This window comes from Plectropomus leopardus, chromosome 13 (assembly GCF_026936395.1).
Source record: "Plectropomus leopardus strain MGB_pleo_1.0 chromosome 13, ASM2693639v1, whole genome shotgun sequence".
NCBI classification, from domain to species: Eukaryota; Metazoa; Chordata; class Actinopteri; order Perciformes; family Serranidae; genus Plectropomus; species Plectropomus leopardus.
The window spans coordinates 28,216,776-28,236,647 of NC_142188.1; the positions used below are offsets into that span (position 1 = coordinate 28,216,776).

The 19,872-nt window shown below is 38.9% G+C and overlaps 1 protein-coding gene across 4 annotated transcripts in view; it reads left to right on the forward strand.

Moving 5' to 3' along the window:
* Positions 1-17,765: 17,765 nt before the first annotated feature.
* cfap46 (cilia and flagella associated protein 46) overlaps positions 17,766-19,872 on the forward strand; it is a 75,826-nt gene continuing 73,719 nt past the window's right edge. For 3 of the 4 annotated variants that reach the window (XM_088086679.1, XM_088086681.1, XM_088086682.1), the window contains exons 1-2: positions 17,767-18,142; positions 18,243-18,364. In XM_088086679.1, coding sequence (XP_087942805.1) covers positions 18,094-18,142; positions 18,243-18,364 — 171 coding nt within the window. In that variant the 5' untranslated portion in view covers positions 17,767-18,093. Of the gene's footprint in view, positions 18,143-18,242; positions 18,365-19,872 lie in introns of all 4 variants that reach the window. The other variant, XM_088086680.1, reaches the window with a different exon arrangement.

Here is a 19,872-nt window from a genome sequence, read left to right on the forward strand (position 1 = left end):
TATTAAACGCCAAATTGCCCTGGATGGCTGTTTCATTAGTGTGCAAGTGCATGTGAATTTTTAAGTGAGTAGCAGGTGGCACCTTATGGTAGCCTCTGCCACCAGTGTATGAATATGTGTGTGGATGGGTTAATGTGACAAGTAGTGTAAAAGCGCTTTGAGTCTTCAGAGGACTGGAGAAGTGCAATACAAATGCAAGTTATTTTACAAACAACCAAGGCCACATGATAGATAATCTTCTGAAGTAGTATTTTTTAATGTTTTATCCACAATTCAGATTTAATTGAGATTCAAATAAACATCTTCCACAACCAAAACACCAAGTGTCAGAGCACCACCTAAATCAACAGAAAATCCAAGAACAAGAAGTGAAAGTCCTGGACAGTTCAATTGTTAACATCTTCGAAATGCAAAACAAAGTCATATAACTAAACCACCAGTGGCTGGAGGGAAAAGTTTGAACGCAACTGGCTGGCTGATTGGATCACCAGTTCCTCAGTCTGCATGTTGAGGTATCCTTCAGCAAAACACTGAACCCCAAATGGCTCCCAATGGTTTTGCAGTTGGTGTCTTAGTGAATGTCAATGTTAACTACCACTAGACAGTAACCTTAAAAGAGTTATGAGTGATCAGAAGAATAGAAAGGTGCCATACAAGTCAAAGTCAATTTTCTATTTACCAAGTCCACATAATACATAATCTTCTGATGTAATATTTTTTCATATTCTATTCATAACAACCAATTCATATTCAACTTAACATCAAGCCTATTTTCCACAGTAAAAACACCAAGTGTCAGAGTACCACCTAAATCGACATCTACAGAAAATTCAAGAACAAAGAAGTTAGAGTCCAGGAGTGTTTGATTGATAATGTCTTTGAAATGCAGTACAAAGACATATGACCAAAACACAAGTAAGACTGAAACTGAAGTTTGTGTTCATATATTCTTAGTCAGCTCAGAATTTGTGAACAAAAGCATCCCTTTCTCAGTAGTTGAAATGGAGAACATCTGCGATGGCACCTCACGCAACATAAAAACAAAAGTACACAATGTAAGTTTAATAGGCTATAGCCAGCAGTGTTTTCAGTTTGATGTCTTTGCATCTGCTGTAAGCAGCAGAGAGGCTGTCTGTTCACAGGAGGTGTCTTCAACATCCTTCCACAACATAATACGCATCAAGCTGGGATCTGAGCCCTCAGGATCTGTGGGGTTTGGGTGCAAGTTTCACAAAGGATCTGAGCTAATTCTTTAGAAAAAAAAAAAGCCCTCTGTTGGTCTGAATTGATTCTCAGCAAAACGCTTGCATATTTTCAAGTCTATTTTTTATACTTGTTCAGCATTATTTGTATCACAATATGAGATGCAGAAATAATTCTTCTATATTCCAGCCAATATTCAGCACGAGTGTGCCTTACTGTATGTCTCTTCAATCTGTATCCGTTTTTATGCTGCTGTCAAGCCTGTGCACGCTCTGGCTAAAGCCTGAAAAGAAACTGCGTGATGCCGGGTCATGACTGGACTTCTCTGGCACTGTGACAGGACCATGACAGCTTGGCCAGAGTAACCCTGATCCAAGGAAACACTAAATGAAGTAGTAACAGAGTGACAGCATGACCTTCAGGACAAAAAATAAACTGGCAAGGGTCACTGGATGAAGCAGGCAGTCAGCACTTGGCCAGCAAGGTCAGTGTGTCGTAGGAAGAGGAGGAGGGTGGAGGATATGAGGGGTAGGCTTTTTATAGGGCCATGCATGGCTCAGAACACTCAGCCCCTCCAGGCTCCTCAAAAGAGTCAATTGAGCGACAGAGTTATGGAGGGTGCGGACATGAGAGAGAGAGACAGCAAAGGACAGGAGGGGAGGGAGAGAAGGGTTGGGGATAGCCTGCGTAAGGTTGAACTTTATGTCTTGGCTCACAGGGGATAGGTTTTCAGGAGCATAACAGCCCATCTGTCCCCTTACATAAAGTGTTTCCCCTCAAGTGGGATTGTGAATTGAGAGGGAAATGCCCTAATCTGTGCCACTCAGTCTGGTGAAAGAAAAGCCATGTGAACCGTAAAAAAGCTGGGACCATCCTTCAGGGCATGCAATGACAAAGAGGTATCCTGCCTGCCTCAGTCCCACTCTGATGTTCTCTTTTTGAAGCCTGGCTGTCATCCTTTACTACAGTAAGCTTTAGTAGTGACTTTACTGTAAACACCGGGGGCTTCATTTGTAAAACTGCGTGTATAATTGAGGTCAAAAGGATGCTTACACAATAAAATACATATGAACAAAAATATTCTGTTTTATAACAATGTATGCCCCATGCCAATAAAATTCCCAATCTATTTGATATTTTTACACCAGTAGTTGCCCATAAGCCTCTGATTAATAGTAATTTATACTTTCTACATGCTTCGAACGATGGCAAAAGGAAAAAAGACAAAAAAGGAATTTTACCTACTGTGAGATTGAAGTACTTGTTGTGGAGGCAAAAATATTGTTTGGTGGACACAGTGTGGGCATCAGAAATGCCAAAAAGGCTACAGATTGGCAGCATGTGCCGGAGGCACCGATTGCTGCCAGCTCTGAAGGTCGGACCCTCTCCGAAACAAAAAAGAAGTGGTCCAACATAAAAGTCGAAGCCAAAAAAGTGCAAAGCTATTCACAGAGTGTTTGTGCCACGGGCGGGGCAAGGTTGCCTGGGAACTGGACAAATGTGGGAGCTCATATTTTATTTGCTTGAGCAGATGTGTCTGGTCCCCCTCCAATTACAAGTGCTTATCTAACATGGGGTGTGTTTGGGACAAAGAGGAGTGTTATTGAAGCTTTTTTCTAAAACAAACAAGATGGTGGCAGATGATGTGGAACTTTTCTGTAGAACCACTATCGCATCAGTACTGAACAAACTGGATAGTGCTTATCAGCTGAAAGAAGAACCATCAACAGCTTTTCTTGAGACAAAAGTTTGAAATACGTTCCGACGTCATCATAATGTAAATCTTAGCTTAGCAGAATCTAAAGTTGGGGCCGTCTAGAGAAACACTGAAGCACATATTCAGCTGGACTAAGGAAGTAAACCCAGAAGCTAAATTTGTTCGGTGTACGCACCGAGTGAGCAGCACCATTAGAATGAATAGAATGAATCTTGTCATCTGGTGTCTAGTTATTATTATATAGTCCTGACAGGGTGTTAATTAATCAGGCTCCACCCATGGTATGCACAGAGTACAGTAGGGGGCGGAGCCTGTATGAGATAGATTAAAGGTTACCATATTGTACTCCTAGTTCTATTTCAAAGGCGGAGCCCATTTACTTGGGGGCCCTGTCGTTCCTATACACTAAAGTGAGTGTAGGATAGCAGACAGCATGTGCTGCCTTATATTGTGAGACCTACATGTATTTAGGTGGTTACAACCTTATGGGATGGCTATATTTATGCAGAATTCAGTTGGTGAATGTGAGCTTGTGACTGGAGGAGAGTATTACGCAGCGTTCACATGGAATCTGGAAGACAGTAGACGGCAGATCAGCGACACCTCGTGGACGCCACGGGAGAAAAAGAAAAAAAAATCTGACGGATTGGCAGGATAGCAAAATACAATATGCATGTTGAAAAGTAGCTATGGTAATGTGTCCAAAAATGGAATAAATCTATTGAATATAATTATTCTGTGTCCATTATTCATGTTATTATTGTGGCAATTTCCTTTGCCATAAAAGGAAGTTGTCTCTTCATATTCTATTACAAACGTAAAATTATTGTTAAACTCCCGACAAAATGTAAAGAAAGTTAAATTCCCTCCATAGGTCGTTGATTCAATCTTTTACTGCCTAAGATATGTCTGCTTTTCTTGTAACATCTTAGCAGGATTTCAATGTTTGATCATACAATTCCAGGTGATGTTACACCAAAATAATAAGCTTTTTGTTGTCCAGATCACCCAGATCATTTTGGAGGACTGAAAAAAGTTTAGAAAAATTTTAATGCCGTCTTCTGTCATTGTTGCAGGTAATACATTAAAATAAAAAAAAAGAACTGCAATGGTGATCTAGTACCTTTGTGAACTCCATATGTGCTATGCAATTAGTGTTCAATACTTGCAAGTATTGGACGCTTGAGTAGCTTGGAGTAGCAGCACAATGAGTGGCTGGGCTTTAAGACATTAGTTTCACGGTTACTATGGTGCTGTACACATAATGTAAAGCGCAACCTATTTTCTGAAAGGACTACATTATAATAACATCTCCATTATCCATCCCACCCTTATGTTACATCCTGATTTCCTGCGCCTTTGATCGAGATTGCATTTTCTGACATTTTTTACCCCTTTTTAGTCAAATATGCTCTTCCTTTGAAGAATAAAATGGAATATATTAAAACAAAAACAATGGAATACGGGAAGCTTAAGTTCATTAGGACTTGCTTTGACTTTCCTGTTATTAAATTGTGAGTTGCTCTGTTTAGAAAATCATGTAGTGAGGGCCAGTGGGATGCCTTTTTTTGGCGTGAGTCCTGAGGCTACAGCCAATCTGTTGGGCAAACAGCCAACGAGCAACAGAGAAAAGACAGAGCGCCAGGCTGTTTTAGGAATCATAATACTTAAAGAAAAGACTCTACAGTTTCCTGCAAAGCGTTTAAATATAAATTATGAGTGATCCAAATTAGTTTCTCTTAAATTTTGTTCTTTGACACAAGATTGTTCTTTTTTTTCAATCATATTGTGACAGCATTGCATTATAAGTTTCTTCAAGCACATGTTACTTTTCTTATCATCAAAGAGAAAAAAGGGAGAAAGAGTGAAGAGTGAGAGGAGGAGGGGGAGAGAAGGAGCAGCTCCTACAGAAATTGCTTTCATAATGTGACCGCAATGTGAACTTTGTCATCAGTGGAGCATGTCAACAGTTCTCGAGCAGATATATGTATTCAGTCAGATACTGCTCAATGACCAGATGCTAACTGTCACATGTGTTAGAATATAGTCTGTTTTAACAATGAGAATAGGAGAATAGAGGAATAAAAGAGATAAAATGGGACAGTGTCAGAGGGAGGAGGGCGGTTCTGGCTGGTTACCATGGTACCTGAGCTCAGCGATGTTGCAGAAGTATTAAATATCACTGAGGGTCCTTTTGCTTTTCATCCAGCTCCTCCAGACGCAGGCTGCCCCCCCCCCCACATCCTGGCAGGACCAGCACCTGGCTAGAGAAACACATCTGAGACACCTGAGGAAAGAGAGATAGAGAGAGAGATGTATTCATACACAGTAACACATACTCACAGACACAAACTGATATAACAGAATGATGAAATACAGGGCCTCATTAGTTGAGGGTAGCATTCTGTGAATGACAAGTTCCTCCTGAAATATTCATAAAATGTATCATTTTCATCTAGTTTTGAAAGGATGGTGTCAAATTTTGTCACAGTTGATATCAAGTCGGATATCTATGGATTTTGGAAAGCTCCCTGACACTATGCATAAAACTATCTTTCTTATTGTTGTCATTATTTACAATTTATAGAACATTAGCAGCCCTGCCATAAAAAAGACCAAGGAATGTGTTTTCAGCTGAGAGGAATTTGCATGCAAGAAGGGTGCACAGTTCTTGAAATACTGGCATGAATAATACAAATGAATATGTAAAGGTGACATGAAAGCATCTGTTTACCCAGGCAATTTAAAGCATGGCGCATTGAGTCATACAAAAACCAACACCTGTGCCATCATGTATCACTCCTGTCTACATCAGTCATATTTTCACATTTGGAAACACATATCTCATATGTCTCATGCAGAAGGCTGTGAACTTAATGAGCCAGGTGAAAATTGTGGCATGAAACAACATGAAACATATTTGACATATTATTCACTTGGCACTGTTAATGTTTGCCTTTTTTCAGACTGTTGGCCTGCAACTCAGGCAAAGGATTTGTCAGCGGTAATTCATTGCTTATGAGTTCAACAACAGTTCTGCAAGTGCTCTTTGTAGATGACATTAATATGTTTAACTTTTGGCAAGCAACATGAACATTCAGTTTGCTACTTTAGGCGGGCTTGCATATTATTACCAGGCCCCCAGAAAGTGTACCGGGCTTTGAGACCAGTTTCTGTAGTGGCCAAACAGTGTAATGACATCCATATTGTGATGCTATGTGGCCCAAAAAGACTTTTAGCCACATAATTACATGCGAAAAGAGATGTCTCTATATCAGTTGATACATTTTTCATATGCATCATAGCCCCCCACTAAATTATTTGTTTCACTATTTTAATTTGGTACTTTCGGTCAACATTTTGAAAAAAGAGCTGCATCATTCCATCATTTGATAGCACATTCAAGTTTGCAAAGCGCTAAACCCCAAGCTGCTGGCTCTGCCAGTGAGGTTTCTGGTGCACCTGCTCTTTGGGCCATACAGTGTGGAAGCAGTGCTAATAACTACTCAATGACTTTTTGGGCCTCGTGTGCCAATGAGCAACTGTCATGGGAAGAAATTGACCCCCAACTGCCAGCACTGTTTCTAGCTCTCTTTGTACATCCATGGATGCCGCAGGCCAGCTACTTTGTATCATGTTCATGTGTCTGTATGTTTTAGTTTATTGAGCAACCAGTGAAATAGGAGTCTGTTGACATTTGTTTTGGTGGCATGTTTGACTGCGATGACTTTAACAGTTTGATCAGTGAGTACTGCAACATCAGCTGATATCTTATAAGCACACCTGGAAGTTTGCAAGGAAATGTTCAGGCTTCTGTCCTTCCCCTTTTTTGTCTAAATTGAATCAAATAAGAGTTGTAGGAATTTGTTCATCTTTTCAGTGCAATTTGTTGTGACAACCATTTATGTAGACTAATTACAGTTTAATGTAAGGGCTTAGAACACCTGTAAAACTGAGAGGTTATCGCAAAGTTAAAGCCCTTCTGATGCTTCACTTTATATCAGGCTGTATGGAAAGCCTCTGCTTTAATCAAATTAAGAACTGACTGCTTTAAAATGTTAGATAACAGAAAGCATACGGAAGTTATCACATCAAAAATGTGGTTACAGATCACTCTACCACTGAACATGTCACGAAAAAACAGCCATGATGCTGGAGAACTTTACACAATCTAGATGGCAGCAAAAACAGTTAGCAAGTCAAACTACCAATGGAAATGCTAATAAACAGTCAATCTCAGAACTTATCGGCTATTGGTCTGACAAAGATAAATCTCTGGGGGCATCGTTCAACATTTCAGGACATCCTGTGTTGCAAGGCGATATCAGGGCCAAGACTTGCTGCTATACTATATGTGTCACATTGTGGCTTATCTTCATAAAAGATTTTAATGCTTATCAATTTTAAAAAGCTAATATAAGCTAAATCGTCGTTGTGCGATAAATGATTAGTTCTAAAATTGCATTTCAACCAACGCTTTTCTTCTCTCCACACTGACTGTTTACCTATCACTCAAATGTTGTTGTTTAATACAACTCAGACGAAAAAAAGGGAATGCCTGTGATACCAAAATCTTGTCCTGTTGCCTATAGATTCAGCATTCATTTGCAGAAATTTCTTTATAGACATCAATCAACAGCTGACTTGCAAACATTAAACCAATCGCTCAACGGCCAATTATATAAAGGTACTATAGGTGCTTTAGTCATAGCCTTTATTACTTGATGTCTGCCTGCATAGTCCTGGGATGGACTGTCAGAAATGCTGTTTCCCTTTAGCTAAGTGATCAGTTTTCATGGGTAAAGTACATCCCGTACTCTCATCGGCAACACCCTGTTTTTCATTTGGATGTAGATTCAAACACTGGAGCTAACACTGAATAAGAGTCACTCTTCTAGTTTTGGCAAGTGACAGTTGTGTTTAACAGTTTGGAGTGAAGTCTTTATACCTCATTACTCCTTTCCAACGTCGACACTATTATCTCACTTGAGAACAAGATTAAAAGATTTTAAATAGAGCTGCCAATCTCGTCACCACATTTTTTGATTGTGCCCCACCATTACGCTGTAGGGAGGCACAACTCTAGAGAAACAGCACTTCATGATGATGGCAGGCTTTTTCCTATGGGGTGTAAATGCATAAGCTACAGAATATTTATGTCAGTGAGCATGAGTGATAATCCCCCGGGCGAAGTGACTCAGGGTGCAGTCATGTCTATGAATATGAGATAAGGTTTATGTTTAGGTCAAGCTGTACTAAAGCACCGTTAGACAGCAGAAGATGGGAGGTAAAAGTGCAACCAGCGTGTGTCTGTAAGTGCTTTATTGATGCCTGTCAAAGGGGAACCACAGTGTGGCTAATCACAACTGACACCGTGTCTCTGTGCTGAGTGAATGGGTTAGAGATGGCGGTGTTGGAGCCTCTTAATGAGATCAATCAGCCTGCCTGATCCTTTCTGCAATCCAAAGGGAAACCTGATGTAAAGTCTATAGTCATTCTGCTGTGCTGTGCAGCTGTGATCATTACACACCTGAAAAGTTGGATTGAGAGACAATTTTGCAATCTGTTGATTGTTCATAATTGGGGCAAAAGTTTTCAGTCAAAAAGGTTCCTTTTTCTGACACAGATACCACTAGCACAAATGTTGTCTTACTATCTTTGTTTCCCTGATGTACACTTTAACATTTCCAGAGCATCGGCAAAAGACAATGCTCGTTAATGCATGTTTTCATCAAAAACTGTTAGTATAAAGAGTTGGGCACATCAGAATAAACAGCTGATGGCTCAAATTGACCGACTACTAACCCCCAACACCTTAGCTTACCCGGACAAACAATGGGCGCGCTGCCTAAACTAACAATGGCGCCTGTCAGTGTCAAAGACATAAGCGAAGATACTATACAGAACTTTGAGGCTCCTTTGTTCACATAGAAACCATCGAAAGGGTCTTCACTATGCCGTGGTGTTAGCGTTAGCCAACCTTTGCTTTCTTTGTTACGTTAAAGCTAAGCTGGTGCTAATGGTTTTTCGTTGGGTGGGCTTTAACTACAACCTTTTGCTACAATTAACATTAGCCTCATTCCCACAGCACAAAAAATCTGCTATCACGCGCTAACATTTGGCTTTTTAATGCAATGGGAATGTGTACAATTGGCATTCACACCCAGGTTAAATGACTCTGCAGTAGACGTGGGTTTTTGTCACCTCCCACTCCAATCAGCATAGATGGGAACACAACAGCTGATAGAAAGGCCGACTCGCTCTCCAGCTGTAAGTTCAGTGGCAGTGGGAATAAAGGCAATAAGCAGGTTTAACCATGTTTAAAAAAACAAACAAACGTGCATGTGCTAATTGCGGTGGGAATGAGGTAATTGATATCCCATTGTCAAAGAACAAAAATTCTAAGACTAAGTTAAACATTTGACATGAGTTAATGTTACAAAGCTCAGGTTGATTATAAAGCTCAGGTTGATAAAGATGTTAGCTAGCGTAAGCTAACGTTACTTAGCAAAGTTTGCTGCGAGGTGATACGATGTAACCAACATGATGTATGGGGTTATAGCCACTTAGCAGCAAATTTTACTACGACTATGTTGCCTTACCTTAGAACAAATGTAGCCACCCTTGTTTGTTTATCTTCTTTACATGCCACACAGCTTAATCCAAAGGAGACACTGTGCTGTTGTTCATTTGAGGTTAAGGGAACGGGATATAAAACACTCCGTTCTCTTGCCTCTCAGGATACCCCGTATCAATGTTGCATTTACCCCATGCACATTGTTTGATCGTTTTTTTTTTAGTTATAATTGCATAAATTTAAATAAAAGAAAATCAAAATTCCTGATGCTTTTCTGTGGAGGTCTACGAGCAGGAAGTTCGAGTGCATTACGTAGCTGTATGAAATGTGATTGGCTGGTGGAATTTGAGGGCGGGGCTTAGCGATAGGTCAGTTCTTGGGGTCATTTAATCATTGCAGAAGAAGGCACAATGAGATGACAAGAATAAAAGATCTGCAGTTAAACCTCAAAAGATGGCAAACCATGTAGGAAACATTATCAAATTATGGCATTAGTTTGTTTCACCTATTAATTTGAGGAAGGTTACAGTTTCCTCACTGAACTACAAAGATCTGATGTTTTCTTCTCTTCGGTGGACGCTTCAGTGATGTATTAATTTAAGGCCTCATGTATGTCATGGATCATCTGCTGTGTCTGTTTCTATTCAAATGTGTCACATTTTGTTTTGGGCAATGCACTCTTCCACCATTATCAAGCATAAATTGTAGTATGTTAACTTTTTTTTCACAGCATTTCCACTCAGGTTTTTATACATAAAATGTGCATTAAAGCAGCTATGGAAACACAACTTACTGAGTGAGACTCTGAATGGTAAAACAGATGATACCAGCCACTTCAAATATTATCACTTTATTAAACTGGCCTTTGGATTGGTTATGACTGTTATAGATATAGGTTAGAAGCCTTTTACTACTGCGTCTAGTATGTTTAAAATGTCATAATCAGCCGTTAAACAGCCGTTGGCAAAACTTAATGTTTCTTGACCTTTCAATGATGCTGTGGTTAATGTGTGGTTACATTAAGTCACCAAAAACATTTGGTTAGAGTTGGGAAAAAATTGTTTTGGCTTTAAACGCTTACATTTGGTGGCACACTGGAAAGGCAGTGACAATTCACTGAAAAAACATCAATATTTGGTTGCAGAAAGGCAGCTGGATAACCTTGATGTGTTGCTAATGAACAAGAGTTGTTACTTTTTTGGTCTTGAACAGTTGTAGGTAGTGGTCTACAGCTTGGCAGCCATCACACCTCGATGTCATGCCTTTACTCATGCCCTCCACTGACACAAAATATTTCCAATCCGACTCTGCAGAAGTAGCCCAATCTCACACTCAATCTTACTAAATTGCCTTTTAATTTCACTTATTCAATCTGACACAAGGTTTGCCCTTTTCTTGAAAGGAGTGGTTGTTAATTTGTCCTAAACAATCAACAACAACTGATGTACCGGAGACCTAATATGACCTCCCTGAATCACTGAAAAAAAAAAAATCACTGCATTTGTTGCGTGTTAAGTCTCCAAGTCTGTTAGCATGGGGGAATTTGAACATTCAGCAAACTTCAGAGAGAGCTTACCTTTGCTCTGCATTCACAGAATTGGCTAAACCTTCATTAAAGTAAGCTTAACAATGATCTAAGGATCAACTGCTGAATGTTATGTTTACCATGTTACCATGCTTGAGCTAACCCTTTATAGGTAAAACTGGACAAGTGAAAAACAAGATGATAAAGTCAGGATTATTCCTCTAAACATGATAAAATTCCTTCTTTGGGGATCAAGAATAGAACAAATTTAATTGAAGTGCATCCAATAACGATCTTATATAGACATAAAACTGTGGCCCAATGTAATGGGCCAACAGATTGACTGTCAGACCAAACAAAATTGCAGTCCTGAGAGTCAAGCCTCTACTGTGGCTGAAAAAAATCATTTATCTTTCATGCACTTCACTGTACAACTGATTAATCATTTCTGAATGGATCATCAACATCCATCAGATCACATTAGGGTGTTTTAATCAGTGTGTTGAGCAACTGCAATAAAGTTAAACACTAAAACTGTCAAGTGCTGATTTAAGTGTTTTAGGAGAGACCTTGCCAGAGGAGACATTTTTTGTTTTTGCATGGGTGCAAGATAACCACGCCATAAAAAATGAGATAAGCAACCAAGCAAGCACGGTACAACACTTTGTATTCTCGTGCAGAGTTATGAAATGCGAAGTACTGCAGACATCAGTAAGACTGCATGTACCTCGTGTATTATTTTACCCTTTTTTAAGAGTACTAACAGAGCATGAACATGGTGTATGCATTTAGCTTACATATATCAAATCTACTTTAAAATCCGATTTGCATCATACATGTATACTATATGCAGCAAAAACCTTGAGTGTAATGCTTTGCTTGCTTTCAACTTGATATTAGCAACTAATCTCTATGGAGTGAAACCAAATCAGCAGATACACGCTGTGAAGGATTGGGCACCGTGTCAGTTATTGCTAAGTATGCATCCAGGGCGCCATCAAATCCAATCCCCACGCTGATGATGTTAAAACAAATCAGTGACATCCGTCATCTCCAATGAGAGCGCAGAGCAATGAGTCAATACCCTCATTAGCCGTTTGAACACATGCTTGCGTAGATAAGAAACTGTGTCTGTGACGGTCCAGCTCTGACAGGCCAGATTATTTTCAAATGTCGCATTGTTTAAGGGAGCAGATTGGGAGACCACGTCATCCTAAAAGTGTGTTTTCCTATTGTGCACAAAGTAGGACACTCGAGTGCAGGACACGTAAACTGCTGGGTGCAAATTAAGGGGAAATGCAAACATCAAACCACTCAGTGTTGGAAAAATCGGATTACAAAAATCTTGAGGGAATCAAAATCAAAGAACCCCTAAATGATTTATTGCTCATGATGACTCAGCATCACTCGGGGAGGGTGGTAGTCGGTTCTGCGCCAAAACTGCTCTGCATGAAAATGCTCCAAAGCTGGATTCACAACACTAATAGAAAAACCTCATTCTGAAGAGGAACTGAACATTACATTACTGATGTATGAATAAAAAGAGACGGCATGAGGACATTATAGTTTGACACATTTTTGTTTGGCCAGTCTATTGATGTCTCCTTAATAACTTGTTGATTGATTGCCTGACAGGACTTGAAATGGACACTTGGGACGGGCTTAGAATTTAGCCTGAGGCTCATTATCCAATCAATGGCTGTTTCTACCATATGTCTATTTATTTATTTATTTTAGAGAGGGCTTCTGTTCATGAAAAACTAATTACACCCAGCTCAACGTGGGCTTTCTTTGCATATGCACAGTGAATCTTGGATGCATTCGTTTACATGACTAACACCTACGTCTGTTTAAAATTCAGTGCTGATTGAGTTATATCTTATAGTTACATGTGGGTGGTCTCACTGATTAGTTGCCAAAACTCGCTGTTGCAAAGAACACTGCAGTTATCACTTTGTACTTTGTGTTAAGTGCTCATTAGGAAATGCTTACACTTAAACCAAGATGAACATGATATACATCATACCCGCTGAGATTCACTATGTTAGCTTTGTTATTTCACCTCACAGTGGACTTTTTGTCCTCTTTATATTTCTAAGGCATTTCTATACAGTTTCTAGTGTGGTAGCGAAATGATGCTGTAGAGAATGAATGGGGCAAAAATTTGGATGTGTATACTTTTGCAATAGTATCAGACAGTGGTGCCCCCAAGTTGTGGCCATGCGCACATACCACCCCCACCCCCCACCCCAGTGAGCTCATGAAAAGAAATGTTTTATGATGGTTTGATTTATTGATCACTGGCGGATGGTAAATATGCTTTGTTCTTTAAATATTGGACAGTAATGTGCTAACTGGCTAACTGGCGTCAAGACGGTCTTCTGGTGATTATAGACTACTGCCATCTGTTGGTATGGAGAGTTTTGTCGTCTCTCACGGGCGCAGAACGTGTTGGTTGGCTGTTGATTGTAGTCTTTCTTCCTGTGTTTAAAACAAAATGCGCACATGTGCTACTACTGTTGTATGTGCTTCCTTAACTTGATATGTGAACATAGTTTTCAACTAGCATTTTTAGACTACTAAAAACATAATGATCTTATTTCTGAAATTCAGTTATGAATTTTGGTCAAGATTTTCAGTGGCCCCATCTGGCCACCCCTATGAAAAATATATGGAGGCACCACTGGTTGAACATCATTTTAATGAGCCTATCAAAGACACACCACATCGTGCTAATACAATATTGATAACATTTCGCAAATTTTACAAATTACAAATTTCACAAACTTGTTTTCATGGCAATGTGTGATATCTGAATGAATGGCTATTCCTAAGTATTGCTCTCCATTGCAGTACACTCTGCTCTCATAGCCTGAAGTGTTTTGTAAACATACAGATAAAGAAATCTCTCTTTTCAATCATAGATGAAAATAAAAGTTGTTTTGCTTTGGATCCATAAGCAAGAAATTTGGTATTTCTTCATAAATTAACATAGTTTGGACTTGTGTGTGAGGAGATAAACAACCAATCCTTGATTTTTAGGCTGATGTAATCACAGTTTGGCTGCTGCCACTCTTGTGTGTGAGGGTCTCTTGTGTGAAAAATGCTCAATTATTGATAACAATTGAGAGCTGATCAATAATGTATTTGATCCTGCTGATTTAACATCTTAAGGATATGCTGTCCTGGGGATTTTTTTTTCAGAGTTGTTGAAAGTTATCTCATCAGGGGGGCAGATAATGCAAAAGAGTTTATTCCACACAATGCCTTTGATTCATTATGAATGTGAGGTGAAGTGTGCATGTGCGCAGCTTGACGCAAATACTTTTATACAAAGATTTGATACGTAAGTGCTTGTTATCAAACAGTAAACAGTTTGATTAGAACTCCTAAGTAGTGGAATTAATTTAATGGAATAAATTAAAAAGAGTTATGTGACAAACCGGCTCTGACTCCTTTTATTTATCTGAATGCATGTTCACAATGAGCTTCCTGGTGTGAAACACAGGAGCGACAGCCTTTTGGGTTTTCGCTTCTATTCATCTCTGGCAAATGTTGGGGGTGATTAATGTAATTTCGCTGCTGGTGGTGCATTGTTTATCTTTGTTCTCCACCTTGGTGTGCATCAGTGGCTCTGACAAGATTGTGACATGCGGTTATATCCTCATTAAATGTGGCTAGTGTCTGTGCGCTGGTCCAAAGATAACTCACAGACACGGCTAATGGATTATCACTTAATGGCATTTCAATTTCCTTTCTCATTTTACAAGAGAACGCGACCCAAACATGCCGCCTTTTCAGCAAAATAGTATTTATGATGGTGTGACCTGCCAAGGGACTGCAGATGAAGATAAGGATGTTAACATAAATCTGCGACAATACATCAAATGGCAACATTTAAGTTTAATATTTTGCATGGTCCCTTTACAAATCAAATGAAAAAAAGAATACATTAAATGGAATCTAAAGGGAACTAAAATCTGCCATTGAGCCCTAACTGGAGCTTAGCCTTTATTTATTGGATTGAACTTCAACTCACTCTTCAGTCCCTCAAATTAAATTCTGAGAAGAGTCCAGACTTGTTATTTATGTAATCCGAGACAGTTAAGTCTTTCTTTGTGAATATGAGCCCTTCCTGGGGCAGCTCCAGCAACAGTGAATAAAAGTCAGATATTGTGGACACAGTCAACATGCCCTGCTGTTTTCCTTGGAAATACTCTGTTTTATACTGTAACTGTTAATACTTAAACAGCCACAGTAAACATTTACTCTGTCAGTGAAGTATTGCCTTGACATTACATGCTGAAGCCATAGATTGTATAAAAATAATGGACATAGACACTGAAACGTCACCCATTGGTTTGTGGACTGCCATTTTCAAGCTTCGAGTTCAGACTTTCAGCTATTGCCATCTTGTTTTTTTTTGAAGCCATAAGTGACCATATTTGGACAAGAGGGTGGAGCTGAGTCATAGACTGTGGCAACAACCCACAGGCAGCCTGTCTACTCAAAGCCACCCTGCCCTTATGCATAACATCAAACCTTAATAAAAATGTGACTCCCTTCTGGATGATGAAGTGCAGTTTTTGGCACTTCAGCATTGGCTTATTTTTTCTTCCCCAGGGGTTGCTACTTAGAGTCTTGGCTCTGGTATCTATATTCTTCACCTTTATCAATATTGACAGAATTTTATGGGATTATAGCGATTTAATCCAGCAACAACTTCCAAAATTGAAAAATGAAGCTAATGCAGAAGTGCCTGAAACTGCAGTTCCTCAGACAGCCAATTGAGGCTGGATGAAGAGGTGAGTCAGTCCCAACAGACACCTATCTTGAAATGCCCAACTTTACAGCAGAAATAAACACGTTTACAGCTGGTAGGCTATGCCAGGCTACGCTACAGTCCATGAGTCAGATTAACCCCTTGCTCATCCACAGCTCCAACCTCTCCTCCAAATATGGCCACTTTTGTCTTCAAAAACGATGGCGACAGCCAAAATGCCAAACTGTGGGTATCAAAATGACAGTTCACGAACCCAGGGGTGACATCATGGTAGCTATGGTAGATACTTATTTTTTACAGTCCATGAATTTATTACATTGTATAAATTCTATTTCACAAAATTATACAACAATAACAATTCTTGTAAGCTACACAGCTGCACAGGTGTGTTGTAATATACTCGATGACAGCCTGAACAAACACATTAAGAGCCTATTAATCATCATATAGTACCATCTGCAATGGCCAGATTGCCTGGATGCTGACTTTGTGAAGCCAGACACACCCTGAATTGATTACATCACCAACATAAAAACAAAACTATTCGCTCTGTAGCTTAATTTTAAGAAGTTCATTTGGTCTTAATCAGTTTAAATGAGCATTTGCAGTATAGGTGATCTTCCTTATCACTGATAATTTGAATTGCTGGTATTATGATACAAAGGCTTTAATTCATATTTATGAGACATCTTTTGAATATGAGTACGAGCACATCCCACCAAAGCATTCTTAAAGGCCCATTCACTGTAATTTGTTCATCACTTCTCTGAAATGTCCAATAATTCAGCACTCCGGTTCTTCTCTTTGCAGCTCAACAGTGAGCATACAGTAAAACTCACATTCATGAGCAAAGCGCTGTTGTTGCTCTGACAGCTGTGAATTTTTAAACAACAAATAAAAGCACCAACTCAAACCATTAAGTAGGTCAAGTGACAGAGGAAAAATCTCTTCCAGTAAATAATTATATATTTCACAGTTAAAGCAATCCCAAAGGGTGAATATTCTCTTTGTGTGTATATTTAGACAGATCCCACGATGAACTGCTTAACAGATTTGCTTGAGGGCCACTGAGGAGCTATGCTGCTTTGAAATTGTGGCAGGTAATACACGATTCTGTCAATTAAACCTCAAACTAGGAACTCCAGGTCCATGATAGAGAGAGGCACTGTAGTTTGCCTTGCCTCACTACTTTGTCTCCTCCCTGTCACATCAGTGGCAGTATTTGGTTTGACCAAGAAAATTATATTTGCACACTGAGTGGCCTGATTTCTAATGATGCACTTTGAAGTTGAGAAGCACTGGGACTGCAAGCATGAAGAGGTGCTTTTTGTACCCGTATGTGTGCATGTGTATGAGAGAGAGGGTGAGGGGTTGTAAAATGTAGTCTCTTTATATTTCTGTCTCTTTTTAAATAAAATATTATTTTTGAAATGTTGCTGTAACATTTATATTTATGTCAAAAAAGTCTACTTGATGTGATTTAGAAATGACAGTGAGTAGTTTCAACGCCAGCTAGGAGTCAGTGTAGAGAAGTGTGGGGGAGCCCTGGATACGGACTTATTTTGTGTAAATTTGAAGTCATCTTGAAACTGTACACTTCCACTGGTGGGTTTGAAAGGCATATTTCCTATGAAAAATTGCCAAACTCACATCACTTATCCAAACCATAATCTGTAAAAAGTCTTTTGCATTTTCCAGGGCAAACAGACTAATCTTTCATCACCACTGTGTCTTCATTAAAAAAACAGGTGAATTGATAACACCACAGTGGTGCTGAAACGTTGGTTTGTTTGCTCTATTAGGCTGTTAAAGATAAGATGATAATGATGATACGTGTGCTCTGGTCCCTTCCTCATTGTGTGTATGTCGTGCCAACCCTTTTTGTCCCAGTCAGTTACCGTATTTCTACCCGCCCTCCGGTTGCCTAGTAACGTAACTACATACATCCCATCCATGCTACAAACACGGATGATGGGATAGCACAGGTCTGGCATTTCCGTCGCGTTATTCGTTCACCGAAGAAAAGTGTCATATTAACACAAACACCACATATAACGGAAGGACTTTTCTAACGGTTTAACTATTACATTCTTGCTGACAAGATAGTTCCACACACCTGTACCGTTTTAATGCGTCATTGTGGTAGCGTTAACATTAGCGTTACAATTAGCGCCCGTAATTAGTTTCGCGCTAACTAACTAGCTAGTAAGCTAGCTAACGTTAGCAAACAGTCACAACTCGCTATTAGCTCGAACTTACTAGCTTACGCCGGTTAACTTTCCACTGACATGGACCTGGATATTCGTCAGTATCTTTCTAAGGCCAAGGAACAACAAGGTTTGTGATGTGTTAACGTAAATTTGAGCTGCTGCTGTTTGACAAGTTGTGAAAGTGCACATTCACCGTGTTTAATGTCGTGTAACGTTAATGTATGTAGACTGTGGAGCTCTGCAGTCAGCCTACCGTTTAATGAAGGACGTGTCAGCAGCTGGAACCGGTGAACGAGCTCCTCGCATTGACCCGGAGTTGTACGTCGTGTGTGCGGAAGCAGCTCTACAGGTGAGGCTGAGGCAGGAGTGATTCACCGCCTCTTTATGTAGACTTTTGTCAGCACGCAGTCAGCAGGGTCGAAGCAAGAGTTTTAGACAGTAGGTCACGAGTCGCAGCCTCTGGATAAAAGACTCCAAATGAGTGTGTGACTAAGGACATAGGTGCTAGAGGACATGCTGTATTGTCAGACACTGTGTGTTATTTCTAGTGAGAGGAAATCATGTCATCCAGGAAATATGTCTGTCTCAAACAGTGGTGGAATGTATAATATATATGTTTAAGTATATTTACTGTAGCACTGTTTTCAAGTGTGTTTTTGAGGTATCTGTACTTTAGTGTATTCTTTTCATGCCACTGTATACTTTTACTCTACAACATTTCAGAGGGAAATCTATCCTGCAGATGTATATACAGATATAATATTATTTATTTATTTTATTATTATTATTATTATTTTTATTTTATTTTATTTTATTTTTTATTTTATTTTAGTTTATTTTAGTTTATTTTTTTTCTTGCTATTATTGTTATTGCAATACTTTTACTATCATTTCATTTTTCTATTTATCTTATCTTATTTAATTATTATTATTATTATTATTTTTTTTTTTTATTATTATTTTTTTATTTATTTATTTTGTTGGACCTGTGTTTATTCTCATCAGTTTGTCTGTCACCTTCGTACTTTATAATTATACAAGGGGTTCAGGGGATTTGGGTGGGGGGAGGCACTGATTATCTATTGATGTTCAATTTACTTGTTAATGTTATAAAAAAAAAAGGGGGGGGATTGTACACACTCTTGTATACACTGAATATTGTTGACCTGTCCTTTATAAATAAAGTTTAAAAAAAAAAAACATTTCAGAGGGAAATGTTGCAGATTTTACTACATTAATCTGAAAGCTTAAGTTAGTAGTTACTTTAAAATGTAAGATTTTTGCATTGAAACATAATAAGAGTTCATAAAACATGATTTTTTTGTCTTAAATTAAACTACCCAAGAGTTTGTAAAAGTACAGCCACAGCTATCAGTCAAATAATCAATTAGCTGATAATGAATTGGCAATTTTTAAAAATTTATTTTATTTTTTATAAATATTTAAGTCGTTATAATTTGAGTTTGGAGTCCCTTTTTAAAAATATTCTAAATTTTCCTGATAATACTTTAAACATCATTACAGGTCTTTTACTTGTATCGGTCTTTTTAAAGTGTGGCAGTACTAATTTTACTTTAGAAAAGGATCTGAATAGTGCTTTGAATATTGGTCTTTTATTATCACTGGGTTAGGATAATATAATCACAGTAGTGCTCTAGCAGCAGCACAGAATGTATACCACGTAACTTTGACGGATAGGGGCTGTTTGTGTTTGATCTTTAAAAAAAACCCAAACAAATACGCTCACTAGATTGGAATTATTGATATAAATCATGCAAGTTTAAGATCTAACTCTTAATACCAAAAGTGCCGATGGCAGTGCTGATTAAATCTAAACTGCAGCTGAAGTTGTGTTTG